The 23,206-nt window shown below is 21.3% G+C and overlaps 7 protein-coding genes across 7 annotated transcripts; 1 reads left to right on the top strand and 6 right to left on the bottom strand. All coding sequences in view use genetic code 6, as the record gives it.

Annotated features, from left to right (window-relative positions):
• Positions 1–1,556: 1,556 nt before the first annotated feature.
• Positions 1,557–2,879, bottom strand: TTHERM_00695670 (hypothetical protein; the record flags this gene model as incomplete). Its single annotated transcript, XM_001025578.3, has 1 exon — positions 1,557–2,879. One exon carries the CDS (start codon positions 2,877–2,879, stop codon positions 1,557–1,559), a length of 1,323 nt encoding a protein of 440 aa, XP_001025578.1.
• A 1,364-nt stretch (positions 2,880–4,243) lies between these two features.
• Positions 4,244–5,728, bottom strand: TTHERM_00695678 (transmembrane protein, putative; the record flags this gene model as incomplete). Its single annotated transcript, XM_001471413.1, has 1 exon — positions 4,244–5,728. The coding sequence occupies one exon, from the start codon at positions 5,726–5,728 to the stop codon at positions 4,244–4,246; it is 1,485 nt and encodes a 494-aa protein (XP_001471463.1).
• Positions 5,729–5,999: 271 nt separating this feature from the next.
• Positions 6,000–12,591, bottom strand: TTHERM_00695680 (IQ calmodulin-binding motif protein; the record flags this gene model as incomplete). Its single annotated transcript, XM_001025579.2, has 11 exons — positions 6,000–6,787; positions 6,891–7,857; positions 7,931–8,258; positions 8,408–8,725; positions 8,772–9,115; positions 9,209–9,303; positions 9,918–10,067; positions 10,328–10,607; positions 10,738–12,135; positions 12,191–12,400; positions 12,481–12,591. 11 exons carry the CDS (start codon positions 12,589–12,591, stop codon positions 6,000–6,002), a joined length of 4,989 nt encoding a protein of 1,662 aa, XP_001025579.2.
• A 1,882-nt stretch (positions 12,592–14,473) lies between these two features.
• On the bottom strand, positions 14,474–14,956 carry TTHERM_00695690 (transmembrane protein, putative; the record flags this gene model as incomplete). Its single annotated transcript, XM_001025580.3, has 1 exon — positions 14,474–14,956. The coding sequence occupies one exon, from the start codon at positions 14,954–14,956 to the stop codon at positions 14,474–14,476; it is 483 nt and encodes a 160-aa protein (XP_001025580.2).
• Positions 14,957–17,047: 2,091 nt separating this feature from the next.
• TTHERM_00695700 (vacuolar sorting protein 9, VPS9 domain protein) lies at positions 17,048–20,509 on the top strand (the record flags this gene model as incomplete). The annotated part of the gene is made up of 3 exons (XM_001025581.4): positions 17,048–17,473; positions 17,593–17,776; positions 17,991–20,509. Exons 1-3 carry the CDS (start codon positions 17,240–17,242, stop codon positions 20,507–20,509), a joined length of 2,937 nt encoding a protein of 978 aa, XP_001025581.4. The 5' UTR covers positions 17,048–17,239.
• A 283-nt stretch (positions 20,510–20,792) lies between these two features.
• Positions 20,793–21,814, bottom strand: TTHERM_00695710 (transcription factor; the record flags this gene model as incomplete). Its single annotated transcript, XM_001025582.3, has 2 exons — positions 20,793–21,289; positions 21,391–21,814. 2 exons carry the CDS (start codon positions 21,812–21,814, stop codon positions 20,793–20,795), a joined length of 921 nt encoding a protein of 306 aa, XP_001025582.2.
• A 287-nt stretch (positions 21,815–22,101) lies between these two features.
• TTHERM_000695709 (transmembrane protein, putative) lies at positions 22,102–22,959 on the bottom strand (the record flags this gene model as incomplete). The annotated part of the gene is made up of 1 exon (XM_012800472.1): positions 22,102–22,959. The coding sequence occupies one exon, from the start codon at positions 22,957–22,959 to the stop codon at positions 22,102–22,104; it is 858 nt and encodes a 285-aa protein (XP_012655926.1).
• Positions 22,960–23,206: the final 247 nt, after the last annotated feature.

The raw sequence follows: 23,206 nt of genomic DNA, 5'->3' as shown, positions 1-23,206 counted from the left end.
AGATACCAATATTCAATATTTATGGTTTTAAAAGTAATAAAAGATATAGTATTAGTCTATATAAAAGTAGTAAATTACAAATCCATACTGATTTACAGAATAAATAACCTTTATTTATTTGTGCTAAATATACATAATTATAAATAGGATTTAGCATAAATTGATAACATTCATGAATAAATTAAATATCTTTCAAAAGAAAACCAGTATTTTTTTTAAATTTCCAGTGTAATTTATTTTATTTAAATTTAATCAAGTATTATAATTAGAACTAGTTTAATCTTACAGATTTAAAGTAGCATTTCAAACATAATATTTAGATTTACAATTTTTTTGCATTATCACACTGAAATTTTTGCTCTTTAAATTGTATTTTACTATTCATCTAGTATTACTGAATATGTATTTCAAGGAAAAATAGATCTGTCTTTTTACTTTTTTACTAGATCTTTTAAATTACCGTATTTTCTCAAATATCGCTATTCGCAATTCCCAAAAAAAGATGAGGTTATGAATGAATTAAAGTACTTCTTTAATTCCATCATCTAAAAATTTAAATTCAAAAGTCTCCCTCCTCTTTTATCTTTTCCATTATACTAAATGAATATTTGAAATAGAAAGATAGATTATTACAGAGATAAATTTAGATTGGCTACTTAGTTAAATAAAAATTATATGGTGCTTGTATTTTTTATTAAATAAGCGAGCAATATTAATTTTAGATACAATTACAATATTTAAAAAATTTTACAAATATTAATCAAGATCCAATCCATATTATCACACCTTTTCATATAATTTTAATTAGTGGCAACCACACATATTTTTTATTCCATTAAATATAATTATCAATTATAATCTACCAAATTATTGCTTACATAAATTAAATATTTTATATTAATAAATGCAACATAATAAAACTAAGATGACCAATATTACTATAATCTCTATTATATTTATGGCTAATTTATTTTTTCTACTTAATTTTGAAAGATTATTTTGATTAATATTTATAATTAAATAAATACCTAAATTTATATTTTGCAATAATAAATCACTTTGTATAATTGATTTTTAATAAAAATATAGATTTTGAAATTTATTAAACTTTTTGATTTTTTTAATTTATTAATAATTATAAATTTATTTAATTTAATAAAGTTAACACTTGAAAATAACAAATAAATAAATAAAAAAAAATATTTAAAATATTTTTTTAAATGATAAATACAAAAATTGATGCTTCCTAATATCCTAATTAAGAATGATAAAAGAAAAATTAAAATTAAATAATTTTTTAACAAATAATTAATTGAGTAACAAATCAATGTTTGTTTGAAATAGTATTAAAATAAAAGATAAAAAAAATCTTTCAAATTTTTATTTAAAAAAATAAACAATAAATGATTTTAATTTATTCATAAAATTATTATTTTAATATTTGAATTTATTTCTTGAGTCTTTTCAATTACAGGAAGTGATTTTTAATATTGATTCCATCTAAATCTTTTGTTTTATATGATAAAATGGAAAGGAGTGTATTTATCAAAGATTTTTCATTTATTTTAATCAGAATTCTCATTATTTTGTTTTAAAATAAATTAAGATTAAGATTATGCTGCTTTATTCTCCTTCTCCTAGACATAATTTTCGAATATTCTCATCCTTCTTGGATTTTTTATTTGCTCATTTCTACTTTGCTAGTTGATATTATGACTATTTAACTATTGCTACTATTAAAATAAATTTGATAGTAGGAAAATACCTCCTTAGTTTTAATATTGCTAATTTCTTATTGCATTGCTAAGTTAATTGCTTTGATGCTTATTCTCTATCTTTTTTTAATGGTCTTCACTTGCTATATTATCTTTTAACTTTTCTTATTGGTTAATTTGTTGATAATCATAATTTGAACTGTCAGCTTTAAAACCTTCAAATTTATAAAGCTCATAGAGATAGAGAATATGAAAATCAATAGTCTTATCTATGTTAAGTTCATTCTCTTACAGCCCCACCTATTCCATTTTTTTCTTATACTCTTAAAATTTTTTATCAAACTTTGGATTATTTCTGGAGAGAGGATAATTTCCTTAGCACTTAATATTATTTATGAGTTTCTCAGCATAATGTGGTATATTCTCAGATTAATCTATATCATTTAGGATAAAGCATCCTCTATCTAAGCATTGGCTAATAATATTTGTGTCACACTTTATTTTATGTAACAACAGATAGTACATACTCACATCTAAACTAGCCCCCTTTATAACAGGCTGCATATTAAGCTTTTCCTCAAAAAAGACCTGCTATGATAACTTTTTTAATTCACTTACGATGGTGGAATTCTACTCATCCTGGTTCGTATGGATACTATCTTTGATTCTTGTGAGTATGTCCCTCACATAAACAGGAGGATAGAAAGATGCCTTTTTCTAAAGAGTTTAAATTTTTTCTTAAACTTCTTCGCAATATATATCTATTCTCTCTTTTACTTCCTACAACTTCTTGAAGCTCTCTTGAAGTAGAATTAGAGTACCATCAATACACTCTTTGAAAGAATTTTTATCGCACTGCATATTAGCGATGTGATAGGTTTTGATCAAAAGTTACTTCAAGTCAACTACATTTCCTGTAGCATTTTCAATGCATTCTTAGCAAGCAGGTTCAATTTCTGTTAAGATGTTCTCTTTTTCATCAAAGATTTTTTTAATTAAACCATATTAAATAGGGTTATTAGAATGTGACTATTCTTTTTAACATGCTGGAAATTAATACTAGTCAATTTCTTTTATGAATTCTTCTTCATTCAATTTTATTATTTTTATAATATCATCATCTTTTAAATTTTCTATAGGCAGCTGGAAGCTATTTTAAATCATGACTCGATTGGTTAACTCTAATTTTTACTTACCAAAATAAAGATCTCTTAAATCAAAAGTTTTTCTGCAATTTCTTAATTATAAGTGATTTGAATGTTATTAAATCATCAAAAATACTTAAAAAGCAAACTAATTATTTGATATTAACAGTCTTATTATTCAATTAGTATAGATGCTTTCCTGATCACCTTAAATTTTCAAATTAGTATAATAAATTATCTAAATTGTTATAAAAATACTAATATAAATATAAAGCAAAAGTATTTTTGAAAAATATATAAAAAATAGTTAGGATATATTAAAGAAAATTCAATAAATGACTGACTGATAAATAAATATCAAGTATTTATTTTAAAACTTATTAAAATAGCTATGAAATAAAAAATAGAAATTTGGATTTTACTTTAAATAAATAAATTAAAACTAAAATTGAATGTAGAAGGTAATTTTAATTTAACTCAAAAATAAAAATTAGACGAATTATTTGCTGTAAAAATAATAAATAAAAAATTAAGTTTATTTATCAACATTATTTTATAAAATATTTATTTTATTTGAAAAATATCCTAAAATATTTATTTTTGGATTTGGATTTATAAATTATTAAATAATGAGCTATTAAGTTTTATTTATAAATAGTTTTATTAAATATTAAAAAAAGATAAGCATTAGAAATTTAGGTAAATTCTCTAAAAAACTTTAAGCATAATCCATAATTTTTAAATTTCAAAATTAAATATGATGAATAATAATTTTTATGTAAAAGTAAAAAATCATAGTAATGATGCAGTAGTAATTGTTTAATATGATCACCTTAATTTCAAAACTATTAACTTAAAATAATTTTTAATGTTTAAAAAAATTACCAAAAATGAATGAGTGCTGATATTATTAAGGTGGTCAGAATCTGAAATTAAAGGTTTGAATGTTTTTTTAATATTTTTACATAAATTTCAAATTAAAATTTGTAATAACTTATTCTTTTAGTATTTTAAACATATTTTATTATTTAAATTTTAACTTGAAATGATAAAATAATCCAAGTAATCATTTTAAATTTTAAATAAATTAAGCAGATTACAAAAAAAATTTATAAAAAATATAAAAAAATCTTTTAGAATGAATAATATTATATAAATAAATAAATAAATAAATAAATAAATAAATATATATATATGAAAAGAATTGCTAAAGACTAGGATAAAAGGGAGTAATAAGAGAAAGAAAGGACTTTATTAATTATATAAAAATAAAATAAAATGATTGTAGCCATAAAGTTTATATAAAGTGATATGTTTTAAAACATCTCATGTTTTATATTTGTAAAAGAAACAACAATACAATAAATATATATGAAATAAAAATCAGTCTTCATAAAGATCATATAGTATTTATTGAGATGAAAAATTCTAAGATTGTGAAAGATTCTTATAAAAAGAAGTAATGATTAAATTTTAAACTAATAATTTTTCTACTAGAACTCTTTAGTGTTAATTTTAAATTTTAGAAATGATGTTTTAAGTGAATTTATTTTATATAAATCCGTATTAGATTCTGCCCTATACTATTTCAAAAATTTTATTTTGTCTAACGAGATCAAAGAATGTATTTAACTCAATATACTCTATAGATTTTAATATTTCAATTAAGAGATCTTGTTCCTTTGTAAAATATGCAGTAAAATTGTAATTAGTTCTTATTTCTAAATTAACTGATTATCCATATGCTAACTTAATTTCAGAAATTTTCTAAAATAACTAAATGTAGCTTTGGTTAATAAGATATTAGTATATTTAATCTTTATTTTTTTATTATATTTTAAAATCTATTATAATCAAATTCTTAAATGTTTACATTTTTAATTTTTCAGCAACTTTTTAGATATCTTTTTCAGTAGAAATTAGGTACTTTTTAACTTTAAAAAAAAGCAAAAAATTATTATAATTTGCTATAAAAAATACTATACTTATAATCATACTCATAAGAATATGTGTTAGTTTTATTTTTTCAGCTGCTGTTTAGTTATCAAAACTTAGATCTATTATATAATTAAATCCAAAAAAAAGTATCAAGCCAAACCTAATTACTTCGCTTAAGTATCTCAACAAAATAAAATATTTGAATTAAATTTAATCATATATGTGATAGAATTCAAAATCTAGCTCTTCACTAATTCCATTTAGAAAAATATATACGAATACATTAAGAAACTAAGATTTCTCTTTTATGTATATAATAATCATACTTATTATTATTATCAACAATTAATAGTAAGCCATATTATTACCTTAAGGTTTTTCAAACAAAGTAAGGCAAGTTAAACTTATATAATAATTTATAATATTAAGCATGAATTTAAATTTAAATTTACTTCCACTTATCCATGAAATAGAGCATGAAAAAATAATTAGGCAGTATAAAAAAAGTACATATCCCACAATTTTGATATATTCATTTAGATTATCATCAGAAAGCAATTTAAAACAGAAAAATGTTATCATTTACGTTAAAAATATACCAATTATTTTCAATGTAGTAAAGAAAACATAGAAGGTTTGCATTCCTGAAAATTGTTCTATATCTACCAATCCGAATACGAATCCAAGTAAAAGTGCATCGAACATCCACAAAGCCAATCCTTTTGATTTTGATTCTTAAAAAAAGATACACAAAATTGCAGATAAAATTCTTTTTAATCCAAAACAAATCATAACAATTATAAAGCAAGCCAAGAGTGATTAATTAATATAGATGTATGCTAGATAGACCATTACAATAGCACTAATACTATAAAGTATCTCAAAAGTAAATATTCCTCTATCAAATGTACCATCAAAGAATGAATCCATAATTTTTAATTTTGATTTTCCTTTAACTAATATTCTATTTATTCTAACTTTATTGTAAAAATAATATCAAAATTTCTGCAAAATTTAATATCAAAATACTCAAAAAAACAATTATAAAGCACTCAAATATAAAATACAAAATCTTCATTTATTAAGTTAAATAAATAAATATTTTTTAAACATCATAAGATTTTTTACTATTAACTCAAATTATATACTACAAACAACCTTTATATATATATAAGTTTATATAATTGTATTTACCAATTTTTCATATTTTCCATCTTTTTGTATCTATGTTAGTACTATTCCTTCTTTGACTTGAAGAGCAAGGAGATTTTTTATTCTTTGCATCAGAGAGTTAATTTATACTCAAACTTCTTTTTGTTTTAGCTCCTGAGCAATTTTGTTATTAAATTTATTGGGTTTCATTTAAGAGTTAAGGAAAACATTTATCATTTAAACTATTTTAAACCTTTAATAACTCAACTTTATTTTGCTAAGAAATAGCTTTATTAGCCTAATAGTTCTATTTTATAAGTGGTGATGACAAATTCAAATTAGAATTTAAAGCTCTAAATTATTATCTTTTATTTTTAAGCTCTGAAATTAAAATGTCATTTTTAACAATATGTTCATTTTTTGAAGACTCAGTTGGCTATTCAATAGATTTATTATTGAAACTAATACAAAGTTATTTTTTAAAGCCATTATCATTTTTTTATGAATTAAATATTGGTTTGTTTATCTAAAGCTACTACTGACTCTCATTTTAATTATTTAAATTGAAAGATTCTTCACAGAAGTATAAACCATTAAAAGGAGAATGAGTCATTGGTTTATTATTTGCTTAGTTTTTTATGGTTTAATTATAATTATTTACTTAAACTGGTAAGTTCATTTCTTCCATATTTCTTTATTTTTAATTTTCATTATTGCTATTCATTAATTATAAAAATGGAGTAACTGTTTAAGATTGATAATATTAATTTGTATTTCCGCTGATCATCAAGTATTAATCAGTTTTCTAAGATTCTTCTTGTTAATTTGTAGCTAAACCTAAACATTTAAAAATTATTTTCTTAAAAATGTATCGAAAAGACTTATTTTATTAAGGAATTTTTGAAATTTATTTAATTTTTAAATTTAACAAGCAAATTACCAATTGTTGGAGTTTCAACCTAATGTGTATTTTATTGAACATAGCTTTATGATTAGAAAGGAAGATTTATATGGTGTTTTTAATTATATTCAGCAATGTCTTTCTCAAGATCTGCAATTTTTATAGGAATTTTTTACCAAAACTATTATGATTATTCATTCATATACAATTATTATTGAATGTGATTTCCTTAATACTCCTTGTTTTATTACAGCAATTTTGATATTTCTTATTATTAAAAATGATTTTCTTCTGATAATTAGTTTATTTTCTTTTCTTTTTACTCTAAATTTTCTAGTATTTTTTTATTTTCTACTTGACATTCGGCATACTTTTATTTTTAATCTAAGAATATCTGAGTTAATTTTTTATTTTCATTATCCAATTAATTTCTATAAGCAGCCTCTCTATCTGTTTTTTCTTTTTATTATTCTTAGGTTTATTTGAATTTGAGAATTAGATGGTTTTATTCATTTATTTATTTTGCTTAGTTTTTAATGTGCTAACTCTATTCTTAGATCATTTAACATTAATCATTTATCTCTTGCTTTAATTTATCTATATCCTCTATCATTTAAAGTTCTTTTTATTCTTTTAGACTTAGTGAATTATTTTTCTCTTCAATTTCTTTTTTTAAATTGCTCTGCTACTCGAGCACTTCTTTAACTTATTCTAAAAGAGAATCTACTTGGTTTTTTTATGAATTAACTTCTTCAATCAACTACTCTATTTTTTAGCTTTTTTCATCATCTAAGTTTTTGATTTAAACTACATTTTACTCTTATATTTTATTCTTAAAATCACATAATTCTTTCTCCAGGTTATGAATTTAGTTTTCTTTTATATTATCACTATCTTAAAATTCTTATATTTATTATCTCAAATTTTCTATAATCAACTTTTTCTTTTCCAACTATTCCTTATAATATCCATTTTCTTCATCTTAATTTTATTTTTCTTCAAATTCCTATTAATTTTTTAAAAAAATTTGTTAAATATCTTGGTAAGGGAATATTCTTATTGATTAAATTTAATTTTACTTTTAATTTTTATTTTTGTTATTCGTTCTCTAACTATGTTTTTTAATGCTTTTCCTTTAGATCAATAAGATAGTCTGTAAGCTTTTGTATTTTACTTTCTGCATTTTTTAGAGATATTTCAAGTGATTCTTTCTAAATTCTGTCTTACTAGATCAACATTTGTAAACTGTTACATTAAGCTTAGACTTTCTAAATATTTTAAGAAAGGACTTCATTTTCTTTTTCCTTAAATTCTAATTTGACTTTGTAAAATCTAACCTATTCATTCATTTTTTTGATAAATTCTTCTTTGTTGGTTATTTGTTCACATAAATCTTCATTAATCAGCCTATTTAAAAGTAAAAATTATAAATTAGACTAACTATTCGTTAAATATTTGGAAAATTAAAATAAATTAAATAGGTAGATTGATTTTGACATTTAAGAATAATTTTTAAACTCATTTTTATCAATTAAAAATTGTATGTATAATATTACTTCATATTAAAGCCTTATTTATATACATTCTTTAGATTTTGTTAGCTATAAATACAATTTTAAGATTCTCTGTGAGATGTTCTATTTGATTTAAGTTCTCCATTTATTTCCTTTAAAATAGAACTTCTGTTTGTAAACACTCCAGATTATTCATTTGTTTTTTCTATAAACCTCTAAGTATTATTCTATTGTTCTTAAATATGCTTTTCTTCTTACTTTAACTATCTATTAAATTGAATCAGTACTCTTGGACCTTCAATGTCATCATCATTAAAATCGCCATCATAAAAATCATCACTTGGATCTAATAATGATATCCTGTAATAAAAAATTCAATAAAAAAAAAAGCAAAAAATAGATTTACCATTTAATAGATTTATTAGGAATTTTATTCAGAACTTTAGGTTTAAACGAGACACTTCCAAACAATTTATTGTTCATTACAACTTATATTTGTAGCTTACTTTCATTATCAAAAGTAAATGGTTGATTTAAGCCAATGAAGTAAATATCCTGCTAGCATTTGACTATAATTTAAACCTAGCTTTCTTAGAATTTTGCATCAATATTAAGGATAATAAAGGATATGCTTTCTTTCTTTAGAGTAGCATTACCGATTTTACTAAGAGAGTTAGAACGAGAATTCATAATCTATTTAGCTATTTAATTAAATGTATGCTAATTACTTAATAGCTAGTTTTTTTAGATCTTTTAATTAGTTAATAAAAAAATAATTTGTTATTTTGGTTTTATTTAGTATTTTGGATTATTATTAGGTTTTTATTTTTTTTAACGATTTACTTTATTTTCATAAACACATAATTTACTAACACCATAAAACCTGCTTTCCTTTTTGTATTTTTTAAACTTGTAATCTAAAAATTATCTATCGCTACCTAATAGTGATAGTAAAGCTTATAAATATCAGCAAGCTGTTAATTGCTTTTACAATCAAAATATTTTATTCAAGGAAAAAGGCTAATTCAAAATTTCTTATGAAAATACTTAAAAAAATTAAAATATAAAAATTAAAACTCTCATTTATAGAAAAAAAATTATAATCTACTAATTATTTTCATACTATGAGTAATTGACAGTTATAGAGGATTAAATATATAATAAAACCAAAATCCAACCAAAATTTAATTCATACTTTAATAAAATATGCATTTTTTTCAAACAATTTTCCAAAATCTCTGTAAGAATTTCTAATTATTGTAAGATAAAGCAGATAATTAATTGAATATAATAAAAAAAAGAAATTTAAATAAATAGAATCAAATAAAAGGATTGGGTAAAATATTAATGGATTAATTAATAGGAGAAAGTTAAGTATTTATTAAAATAACAAATATATTAATTAGCTCATACTTTGATTTAAATTATTATATACATATCTTTTATAAATATAAAATACTATTAATTTATTAATATTTATGTGTTTTTTATATATGAAGAAAAATTTAAGATTAAAGCTTTTAATTTGGTTTTCAATTAGTACAGTAGCTACCTGCAGAATCAAAAACCAGTTTTCTTGATTCATAAGGTTTATTTTGAGGCATAGCTTTATTTGAAATGCCAGATGAAGAATCATTAGAACTTATTACTCCATAAAATTATCTTCTTTTTACAGTTTATGGTGAACAAAACATTATTGAATCTAATATTGAATAAATATAAAATTTTTAGGAGGTATTTAAACAAATTTTTTAAACTTTTTTATATATTTTTTCTATCAAACTTTATAATTCAAAATTTTTCTTATATTTATTATAGAAGATATACCCTCGTTGGAAAGGGTTAATTATTGAAATATTTTGAAATAATTTGCAAAGTTTTTAAAAATATTGAGTAAATTAAGACATAAAGAGTCCTTAGTGTATTTAATTTTTGGTATAAATTTTAAATAATATTAAATACCTTGAATAAAAGCATTTATTTGTTATAGGTCCTTGATTAATTCAAAATTTTCTTAATTACTGCTTGTTAAGTCTGAGATTATTTTGATTTCGAATTTCTTTAGGGCTTCACTAATTTAAACCATTAGAGATTTATGCTATAAATTAGACTTATGTAGTTCATCCTAAATGTATAAGAGTTCTTTATAAGTATTTGTTTCTTTTAGGCTGTCGTATTCAATTTTTTATCTCAGTTCATCTCTGAGTCTTTGAATAATCTTTTAAGATGAGCATCTGCAATTCTGGTTTGATAAATTAACAATTAATAAATTAATGGTAATCAATGTATTTTTTTTTAAATTTAATTTTTGAAATTTGAAAGTAATTAATGAATTAAAAAAACAAAATATAAGTAATATATTTATTTATTACTTCATTGATTATTCTCTCTGTTTAGTTTTCTGATTCTTGAGTTGTAAGATAACCTTCGTTGTTGCTAGCGTGATTATAAGGAGTGAAGTGATGTGAAGTAGAATTTGCAACGAAGCTTGATTAAGACCCTTTTTGTTCTATCTAATCTTTCTTTTTAATAGAATAGTGGTTTGAGTTTTAAATATTTTCTTTTTGCTAAGTTATTTAATCAATATCTATGTTAGCATGAATTGTTGACATGCTAAAATCTAGAGATAACTCTGTAATTTTATTTTATAATTAACATATGATTGACTTTGGTATTTAGTAGGTTTGTAAACAAGAGATCTAGCTATTAATTTAACTTATTTTATTTTAAATGTTAGTTTGAATGAAATCAGTTTGGGTTTAGCTACTAGTCGTTTATTATTATTATTTTGAAAAATATGCGCTAAATTATTCAAAAACTCTAGATTGATTCTTTTTGATAAATTTTTAAACACGCTTATTATTTTTATATATATTATTAAGTTGAGTTTCTACCGAATTCAAATTTTCTAACTCTTTTAATACTCTTTTTTACTATCCGCTCAATACAAATAGATGATCTTTGATTTTTTTTTCTTAAACTTATCTCATTTTTCTATAGTATCTTTAAATCAATATAACAGCCTTTTTTTATTTTTAATATTTATTTTATTAAATATATCTTCTTATATTCTTTTGAATTTTAGTTGCGAATAGAGTTTATTTTTATAAAATTTGATCTTGAATTATTTGCTGCTATTTTTTGTTATGAGATAAAACCAAAAACTAACTCTTAGCATCTGAAAGTGTAAAATTTAGAGAAAGTAATTTGCTTTCATCATCTTAATCATTATCTTCTCCTCCAGACCTGAGGTCATAGTTGGCTATGTTTAATTTATTATTAGTATTACACAAACTATTTTCTTCACTGTCTTCATAATTAAGGAATTATTCATAGCGATAATCGCTTGTATTCTCTTTGTTAAAAAACATAGGCATATTATTTTGATTTAAAACTTTAATATTTGGTGAATACTTTATTATTTTGCTTTATATTTTTTCAGCTATTGCCTGATTATTTAAACCCATTTTATTATAAATATATTCAGTGCTCTTCTTCTACTTCATCTACTCTAAAGTTTCAAGCTATGAAAAGCTTTGCTTTTTAACTAGACGAAAGCTGCTGTTTTAATTGCTATTATTAGTAGTATTCAAATCTGAAATAGCTCCTACTGACGATTATCTAATATGTTTCTTTTCAATGATTAAACTTTTATTTGAATGCAGTGTCTAATTTATGCTAATATTCTCTTTACTATTATTGCAGATCGTCTTATTAATAACGCTTTCGCTCTTATCTGGATTGTTATTGCTAGTAAAGAAGAATTTTTGCTTATTTATAAATTAAAAGTATTATGATGATTGCTTTTTTAGGACATTAACTTACTTTCTTTCCCCCTTTTGTAGAAAGAGGTGGTTTAAAGTGAAGAAAACTTCTTGATGTGGTTTAAGATGCATTATTGTTCATTTTTAGATAATCTGATTTTGCAGTCATACCTAATGGGTAATCAGTTTAATCGTCATATTCAACTTCAAGCAATTATTTTAAGCCATTTTCCACTCTTTTTTTTTCCTACTCGTATCTGAACTGTTCATTCTATTTTTAAAAGTTAGAAAAAGCTTGTAAGTTCTTTATGAATAATAGAATAAAAAGCATGGGGACAATGAATTAATTACTTATAATGAATTAGATTATTTGAAAGACTAGCTATCATAAATATTATATAAATTAATTTATTCTTTGAGTTTAGAGCTATCATATAGCCTAAGCGAGTTCTGTTTTTCCATGTTTATTTATGCGGTTAATACTAAGTGAAGTACAATAAATAGATTTTAAACTCTTTATCAATTAATAAATATTTTGAATTTTAATATATAAAATGAATAAATATATTTTTAAAAAACCATGTAACTCAAAAAGCATGTATTTTGTTTGAATAATTTTTCAAATCTTTAGATTTTGATAGTCATCATTCATTTATTCATCAATTTAATTAATAAACAAAATATGCAAATTTGAAAATCATTTAACTCTAAAAATTTATATCTTAAATGCACCACCTTTAAATGACTTTTAAGGATTTTCAAAATTAAAATTTAATTAATATTAATTATTAAGCTATTTTAATGGTAATAATATAAATTTTCACATCGAAATGCTTTAATTAAATTTATTTATCAAATTTCATTTACATTAATATAATTTTATTTAAAAAAATTATCTTAGTTAATTAAAATAATAATTTATTTAATTTATGATAAATTAAGCTATTTCAGTTTCAGCAAATTATTTATTTTTATCCAAACACTTTTCAAAAAAATTCAAAATTAATTGAATCTAGATTTAATGTTCATATATTTAAATTAAAATGAGCTTTATTTAATAGTATTTTAAATAAATGAAGTCAAATATATTTTATTTAATATCATTTTATTCTCTATTTAAAATAACTTTTTTTTCTTAAAATACCTCCTTCAATGTTAATCAAGAAATTTTTTAAAATTTTAAATCTTGAATTATGTTAAAGGGGATATTGAAAGATGGATTTAAAATTAAAATTACATATAATTGATATTATTATGATGAATTAAAAGTATTAATATTAATTTTCTCAAAGTTAGATATTTGAGGATTCTGCAAAATACTTTAATCAATTAAAGCTTGATTAAATAATTTTTTTAGATCAGCCAAAATTTTAGATTAAAATAAATGAAATTCATCAAAATAATACTTTGATTCATTAGTAAACATATCTTTATAATATTTTAACATATCAAATGAAAATATCATATTTATTTTTATTAATTATTCAGATTTTAAATGTTTAAATCTTTAAAAATGATAAAAATTTACTATAGTTCATAATAGAAATTCAAGTCATTATTTGCATTACAATACATAATCTTATTTTGGTTTTTATAAGGAAAATAGCTCATAAAAGAATACAATAAAATTCAATTAAATATTTTTTTGTGGTTAAATTATTTAATGTTATTAATACTATATAATAATTTGATGTATTATAGAGTTTTCTTATTTGAAGATTGGCTATTATTGTTTTAAAATTAGTTATTAGAAACTTCATAATAATATCTTACATAATAAATTTTTTGAAGAATTTCTAACAGTTTTGGTCAGAGTTTTTATCAAAAAAATATTCTTTTATTTAATATTCATTTAAAAAGTAAACTTACCATATTTAGTTAATGTATTTCCAATATAATATTGTGTTTACCAATTAAGTTTTAAAAATTAGTTGTCTACTTGAATTTTGAAAATAACTTTTTTAGATAATATTCAAAATATGATCAATCAAAAATAAAAATATGTGAATTAAGAAGATAGATCTTAATTTTTAAGACTTCCTTTTTATTAATATTTGAGAGAAAAGAATTCAAATAGATTAAATATTACTTCCTTCCTTACCTTAAAATTTATTATAATTTAGAAGATAATTTACACAAAACTTGTGGTTGTAAACTATGTAATGTAAATAAATTTATATATTTTGTGGTAAGCTTTGTCCAGGTTAAATTTTACTTCATAGAATATAAAAATATAAAAATGAACAAAAAACGATTTTATTTAAAGCATTTTTAAATGATTGCTAATCAATTCAATCTATCTTTAGATTACTTTATAAACCAATTAAGATTAGTTAATAGTATCTCAGATTTTTCTTGATCTGTTTAACAAAGCTTGGACTTCTCCAAAAGGATGGCCAAAGTGTTCACAGTAGTAATAGCATCTACCCTTAATATCACCACAAGTGGGTGCATGAGAAGAAGGAGCAGGTTGGCATTACTTGACTTACTCATCACAAATATTGTAACAATCTTACAAGTCAGCACGAGCAAAGCAAGCGAAGACAACAGCGATTAAAAGTAAAAGAACCTTGGTATTCATTATTTTTTTTGGCTTTTTTATTATTTTCTTAATTTTTTGATTTATTAATTTATTTTTGATATAAATGATTGTGAATTTTTTACAATTTTAAAGGCAGCTATAAGCTTAATCATTAAATAGCTATTCAAAAATTTTTGATAGTATTGACAAATTTATTTTTGACTATTGAATATTAGTCTTCCTTATAAGATTTAATTAGTTATCATAAGTAACTTAAATATTTTACATATTCTATGCCATTTTCATAGAGTAAGCAATAAAAAATAAAATAAAAATAATAATTAAATGAAATACCTTAAATAATGAACTAGATAATTATTATATGAATAAATTTTCATTATATTTATTGTCTTGTTGTTTATTGCAAATTTAAGCTTTTCATAGCTGAGAGTATTTTCTGTTGTATGCAAATAGAATGAAATATTTACTTATTTATATAGTTATTTATACTTATTTAATTTTGAAGAATTGTTTATAAATTCCCTTTATTTATCCTTGACCAATTTTATTACTACTAGTCTTCTATTCTATTTAATTTATTTGTAGTATTTTCTACCATAAGTTTATAATTTTAATTTTCTTATAGAACTATTTTTCTACATAAGATTAATCAACTTTTCTCCTATAAAAAAATATAAATTCACTATTGAAAAATATACTAAAATTTTTAGAGAATCATTAGTTAATTTTATTTAAAAATAAAAAGTTTTTATGCTTAAGCAGGAGAAAGATATCTTTCATCAAATAAATCTAGATAGCGTCATTTTATTGTGTTTTTATTTAGTGATGGCATTTAATTAATTACTATGCTAAAATTGATGATAATTATTTAACAATTACGCTAATTATCTTATTTACTTATATGAAATCTTTAATATAGATCAATAAGCTAAATGATTTAAGTAAAATTTGGGATAGATCTAAAAATTAAGATTTTATAAAACATCTAATCGAAATTTCTGTATACAATTATTCCTTAAATTCACATTTAATAATAATAATTTTTGAATAAAAATCACTAAAAATAAAAAAAATAAATTATAAATATCTTTTAAAAATTAACCATCTACTTATTTTGTAAGAGAAATTTATTTACTAAAAAGTTAAGCAATATCATAAAATTAAAGAATTAATTCAATATTTAGAAAGATATTATATTTTATGATAACTAAAATTTTATATTTTTTTTTAAAAACATTAAGATAATTCCTCACTCAAAATGTTATTATTTATTTAAATTTATTGTCTTAATTGTTTATTAAATAAATAAAATAAGCAATAAAAGTCTATGGTCTATATTTTACTTATTTTAATTAATAAAATATTTCTTAAATTTAATTGATTTACATTTAAAATTAGATTAATCTTTCTTTTTTTAAGGAATAAAATAAAAGTAAAATTTTCTAACTAAACAAATTGTTAAAATATACTTTAAATTAAACAAAAAAATAATAAAGTAGAAAAAGTGTTTAATTTTTCATTTAATTTAATTTATAATATTAATATTTGAATATTTAATATCTCTGAAAATTATAATCTGCTTTAAAAGATAATTTAAATTACCTTCTAAGCTTATAAAATCACAAAAAATACTAAAGAAAAACATATTATTACTAAACAATAACTCATAAATTCACTAAAACATTACTTTTTACAAAAATTAATATTAATATAAAATTTAAATAGTTATTAATGAAATAAAATACAAAAAATATAAAAAATAAACTAAAAATTATCTTGAAAAATAAAGAATATTATTTTAATTTGTGGTAATTTATGTTAATAGTAAAGCAATTATTAATTGTTAACTTTAAGGATTAAATAAAGGAAATTACTGCTTATAAAAGTAAAAATAATTAAAATATTTAAATTTAATTAATTGCCTTTAAAAAAATGAATTTAATGGTATTTAAATTTACATTAAAAAAAAATAGTTTACATATATTCAGTCTTTGAATATCCAAAATTGTGTCTTAAACTTTTAAAAAGTAGTATGGTTCATATTTTTAGTGCAACTCAGATCATATTGAAATAAAAATTTTGTATAAAAGAAAATATCTTATCATTATATTATAATAGATTGAAATTATATTATTAAAGTCTTGATAATTATCATAAATATTATTAAGGGTAAAGTATTTGCATTGTAAAATGATAGCTATTATTTGATATTTTTATTACTTTGAATTTAATACTATTCTTAATAGTTGATGAAGAATATTGTAAACAAAGCAAAAGTTGATGATATTTATTAACTCTGATGAAAAATTGCGATCAAATAGTTTTCATTCATATTATTATTTAATTTATTCGCTGTTTATACAAAATTTAATTGGATAATATAATAATATTAAAATATTTATTCAAAGAGCTAAACAAATAAAGCTTTGTATATTAAAGCTAACCTTTTTAAATATACTTTAACACTAATAAGTAAAGGAAAGTAAACAGTTTTCAGTAATTTAGTCTACTGAATATCATAGTTGTATCTTAGAGTAAAGAAAGTATACTTTTTAGCATTTAGAGGCTATGGGTTAGGTAACAAGTTCGAGTGATTTATAAATAAAGAAAGAGTAGCTAAATAAAAAATTCTAAATTTTAGAAGAACAATAACAGCAATATTTAAAAAATATTTATGAGGAGCAGAGAATATCTTCCTAAAATCAAATGAGATAAAACTGTTCATAAGAATACGAAAGAGAAGGTTTTCTTTGCTTTCCTCGCAAGAAGAAAAGTTAGCAATAAAATGATCTCTAAAGATAAGTAAATTAATTTGATATATCAACTAAGCTTTTTCAACCTACTAAAATATAAGGATATAATCTTTATATTAATGAAAAATGCTATGAAAGGAAAAAAGTTAAATTTATTTATTTTTAAAGGTAGCATGGATTGACTAGCTTATCATAGATCTAAATTAGGCATCTTAATTATTTTAAGATAGGGAGTTGCAATGGGCTAAAGTAATGGAAAACTCTTTAAAGTAAGTTATAGCATCAGAGTCGTCAGTTGTTGAATTGAAATTTCAGTAAAGATGCGATTAAGATCACTTATTTGTCAAATTAAGTAATAATTTCATTTTCTAATTTCTCGTATTAAACTAAAAAAGTAAAGATCCAAAAATCTACTTTTTATTATAAAAATAAATACTAAATTTTAGAGAGATTAAAAGAATGAAAATTAATTAGTGTAAAACTATTTTTATAGTAGGAATATATATTCATAAAATAAATAATAATAAATGTGTTCAAAATTTATTTTTTAATTTTTATTTCATTAGAAAATATTGAGTAGGAGATTAAGATGGATTGGCTTATTAACTATAGAAAACCAAGGAATATAGCTAGAGAATAAATCCAGAATTAAGAATCTATGTTAGTACCAGAAGAAAGAAAGCAAGTTAAGCAAGAGCTTTAAAAATAATCTTAAACAGTTATGAAAACGGAAAATGTAGATGCTGTAAAAAGTAGAGACAAGTGGGATTTATTCGAAAAATAAAAGCTCTCATAATCTGAGAGCTAATATAATATTTCAGAATAGTAAATGTCTGTTGAGGATGTTGCTAAAATTAGAGATATAAACTAAAAAATAATTAACAATTTTATAAAAAATAACAATGAAATATTTGACGAAGAAATGGAGCAAGTTTTTGGCAAAATTGAATTAATAATGTAAAGTTTTTCAGGCTCAATAAGTAATCATCCTTCAACTTTATTCCATCAAAAATCTAACTCAATAAAAAAACATTCGAATGAAAGTGGTCAATCTTCATGCTCTAACAGGAATTCCTTAAATCAAGCTTAGAATTAATCATAAATACTCTTATAAGGTTAAGTCAGCAGCTAAAAACAATTTAATAGCTATTTGCAGCAGTTAAGCAAAGAATAACAAAAAGAAATAATATTTGGCCAAATTGATTTTCAATATAAGATTATGAATTCAATAGCCTTTTATTAAAAAGTCACTAACTTTTTTACAACTTAGATTTACTCAAATAGAAAAAACTGGTTAAATAAAATTATACGGTGCTTTGTTTAGATTTTTACAGAATGCTGGTTTAATCGAAGTATATTATTAGAAAATAATATTGATGGCTTATTTACAACTCATTTATCAAAATTAAGTAGTTCTCATAAATCCAATAAAAATAAATAGAAAAAGAAGAGTAACTTAGAAAATTACTAAAATGGGTTTATTATTAAAGATCCCAAATCCCATAGGAATTAGCTAAAAGGTGATTAAGTTTCACTACTTCAACAGTTTTACGAATAAAAAGAATCACCGAGAGGTGTTTAAATTGTAAGAAACTCGGATGACAGTGAATACTCAGAAGAAGATATTGATAGATTGTATTAAGAATTAAAAATTTTTATAACAATTTTTCGCAATCTTTTAAAAAACTATTACAGTATACCATTTATTATAGAGAAGTTTGAAAATTCAAAGCTCTTGATTGATGATGTTCTGTGGAATTATGTAGTAAACATAATATTTGATTTTGAGGTAAATAAATCTCTTAGCGTATATATATGCTAGTATGAAATATCAGTTAAAACATTAACTCATTAGTTTTAAAGATATAAATAAAAATTTGAACCACTAAAAATGAAGGAACCTTAATTCTATAAAGTAAAAGACCAATTTTGTCTTAATAACTTAACTATCGCTTACATATTCAAACAGTATCATAAGAAATTGAAACTCTAAAAATAACAAATTTAGCTGGCATAAGGATAAGCAGGTTCATTAGCTCAAGAAAATAGTGTTAAAAAAATAAATGATAAAATAGAAGAGATTTAAGAAAAATAAGAAGAGAATTAACAAAATGAGCAAGATCAGAATTGCCAAGAAGAAAATTTAAGATCATCAATTAATTCCTAAACCTCTAAAAATTAAGATTTAAATTCTTAATCAACTCTATCTAATTTAGATTATTCATTAATGAAATTAAAAGAAATTTAAGAGAGAAAATAAGAAAGAGAAAGGTGTCAATAATTTAAAATTTAACAAGGCCATGTTCTGCCAATATTATTAGAAGAATAAGAAAGTAAATATTTCTCCTAAGAGTTTGTTTTGTCACACGAAACAGTTTAAGAAGAAGAGTTTTCTGAAGAAACAAATCCAGATAACTTGAAATAGGAAGGAGAAGAGGAAACAAAATAAAATTAAGATTAAAATTTATAATATTGTTAGATCAACTATGAAAGATCCATAAGTGCATCTGATCAAACTGACTTAAGAGGCGCAAATAGTAAAAAAAGGCATCTTTAATAAGATGAGATAGCTGATTTAAATACCTTAAAAGTAAAATAATTAGAAAAAGAAATAATTTTAGATGAGATAAAAGAAGAGGTTGAATAAGATATTTAAAAATAATATATCCCTTTTGATTTATGCATAAACGCTCTTAAATAGGTTTTGGTTGAAAAGAAGCCTATTGGCAAATTGAGATTAATATTGAAGGTATTTGATAATATATAGAGATGCATTCATAAATTTTATCATAAAAATAACTCCAATGAAAAAGTTTAGATTGGACCAGAAGATTTAATGGATATAACAGTTTATATTTTAGCTAAATCCCAATAGTACTAAATAATTCATGATATCAACATTGTTAGGTCCTTCATAACTAAAAATACAGAATATAGTGATAAAGCTGGCTACTACCTTTAAACTTTAGAAGCAGCCTTCTAGTATATTATAGAGACAGAATTTAATCGCCTTGATGAAAATGGATATTCGAGACAATCTTTTAGCAACTCCTATAAGTCATTTTGTGGTCAAGAGTAAAAATGACACGAAAAAAAGAAGTCAGTTTATTTGATCTCTCTTTCGTTTATTAATTCAGTCTTACTTATAACAAATTGAAGTAAATGGAAATTATTAATTAGTTAATTTAAAAATAGCAAAGAAAGCTAAATATTTCAAATAAATTTAACATAAATGTAAGTACAATAATATAAGTGTTTCTAAAAAGTATTCAAAAAATCATTTAGTTTATTGAGTTACTAAATTTGGTATTTTATTTTTTCCACAATTGAAAATATCATTTGTTTTAATCTCTCGTATAAATTGTTACTCACTGATCTTTTGAAATCTGGCTAATTTGATAAACCTTTATTTAATTATTATCTTTTTTGGGTGATTAATATTGCGTATTACCTTTTTGAAATTTCCCTATCGAGGTAGAGGTTATACATATTCTTTTAAGACTTTCAAATTTTTGATTACCTTTTAAAATCTCCATATTTGATTTTATTTCTTTCTATTCTTTCTAAAAATCTTTGATTTAAATTATACTTTTCTTCGGTAGTTGAATGACTATAGTTTTTTCATTTGGTTTTTAATTTTTGCCTAATTGCTATATGTCCATTCTGTTGAAGTAGCAAAAATCCTCTTTTTACTACAGAAGATTTTAAATTTTTTCATTAAACTCATATATTACTTTGTCTAAAATCATTTCTTCAGCGATTAATTGCTAAACTTCAGCTATAATTCTATTCTCCTTTGCTTCTTAGTTAGGTGGTCCTATCCATTTGAGTTTATTTTTTGACACTTTTTTGACATAATTTATTCCTTTTGATGTTAGATGAAGAAATAATAAATCCCCCTTTATTGTTTCAATTAATTTTAAAAAGGATAATTAAAGCTCTAAAAAATTTTCCATATAAAATTACCCTCTAGCACGTTCGTGATATCATATATCCTCCTCTTTTAAACTCCGAGAACAATTGATACTTAGTTTAGATCTATTGTTTAGTTTTATTCAGATCGAATTTATTTCATGAATCTTCGAGTAAGAATGCTTAAGGAATTGTCTTGCCTTTTTTAATTTTCCCTAACATTTATACTTCTATCATAAACATTCTTCCTTTTCTTACCAATGTTATAATTTAAATCTTCCTTTGATTTTTTGTATTAAAAAGCTGCTTTCTTCCTAAACAGGCAAGGCTCAAGCTCCTAATTGAAGGCTTTCTTTGATAAATTAGTGCATTGATGAACATCTTTCTAGTTGATATATTAGCTATCATTTTAGTTAGATTGAATGTTAATAATTTATTTTAAAGAATCTTTATCAAATTGTAAATTTTTATTACTCATTTTATTTTTAAATTTTTAAGGTATGATTTCTGCTAAAAAAAATTTTAATAATTTGTATAATAAAAATATTAAAAATTAACTATAAATCTAACTGAATTTAAGCTTGATATTAACATATAAATTATAGATTTAATAGGTTTTAAATTATCTCAAAAAAAGTAAAGGGATGAACTAATAAAAGAATTATTAAAATAGTTTGTATTTACAACAAATATGGGTGCAAATAATATTTCAGAAAAAAAAAAAGCGAAGACATTCCCCAATAAAATTATAATTTTAATTTTATATCAAAAAATAAATAAACTATAAAAAAAAGTAAAAATGAGTTAAAGACAAAACTAATAATACTAAAAATTATAAAATTAACCCAATTATAATGAAAAGGCTCTAGTAGTAGCTTAAGCTGAAATTAATCTTTAGAGCAAAATATTAGAATACTTTCTTTCTTTAGAAGAAGCTATTTAATTTTAGCTAGGTAATGATACTGATGAATACTTTTATAAATTTAAGGAGCATTATTAAAATTATAATATATAAGAAATCAAAGAATCAATTAAAAATAAAGATCCATAAAATTAATACTTAAAAAAAATTAATGAAATAGATAAAGATATTTCATAGATTACATAACCTTATAGTAGTTTTCTATCTTAACATTCCTCAAATGACAATAGTTTTAGCACTATTTCATTTTTTGAAAGCTAAACTTAGATGATTGGTAATTAATTTGATGAGATTAATGCTAGATTAAAAAATATTTAAGAAGCTCTTAATAAAAATGTATAAAATTTTGAAAATGAATAATATAACTATAGCTAAAATGGTGTAATTTATTAAGGATTAACTCCTAACTTTAATAAAGCTGTTACCTAGCTGAAATAAATTGAAAAATAGCTTTTGAAACTATATAAACTAAATGTGAGTGAAGTTTCGTTTATTTAAGAAAAAATCTAATCTTAATTGTTTAACTAGATATCTATGTTTGAACCTTCCTCCTTTTAAAACTAAGTTTCAACGAATATAAATTTATGAATAAAAAATTTAAAACACTTTTTTTATTAATAATCTTATTAATTTAAAGATTTTATATATGTATGTATTGTTTAATTCAAATTTATGTCACAAAATTATGAACTTTCAGACATCTTTATAGAATTTCTAATTAATAAGTACAAATTAATTGTTTGCTTATCTCAATCTACAGTTCCTTCTTTTTTCTTTCTCAAACAGTTAATAAAATTTTTAAGCATCTAATAAAATCATTAATTTATTTTTTATAAAATTTTCAATCTTTTTTTTTTTATTGATAGTTTCAAAAATGCAAATGATTTGCAAGCTAATAAAATTCAATTAATCTTAAAATAATTAAACCATCTATTTCCATTAACATAT

The sequence above is a fragment of the Tetrahymena thermophila genome, assembly GCF_000189635.1.
Source record: "Tetrahymena thermophila SB210 genomic scaffold scf_8254187, whole genome shotgun sequence".
Classification (NCBI taxonomy): domain Eukaryota; phylum Ciliophora; class Oligohymenophorea; order Hymenostomatida; family Tetrahymenidae; genus Tetrahymena; species Tetrahymena thermophila.
Note: the sequence above shows the minus strand (reverse complement) of the source record. Positions and strands in the feature narration are given on the sequence as shown.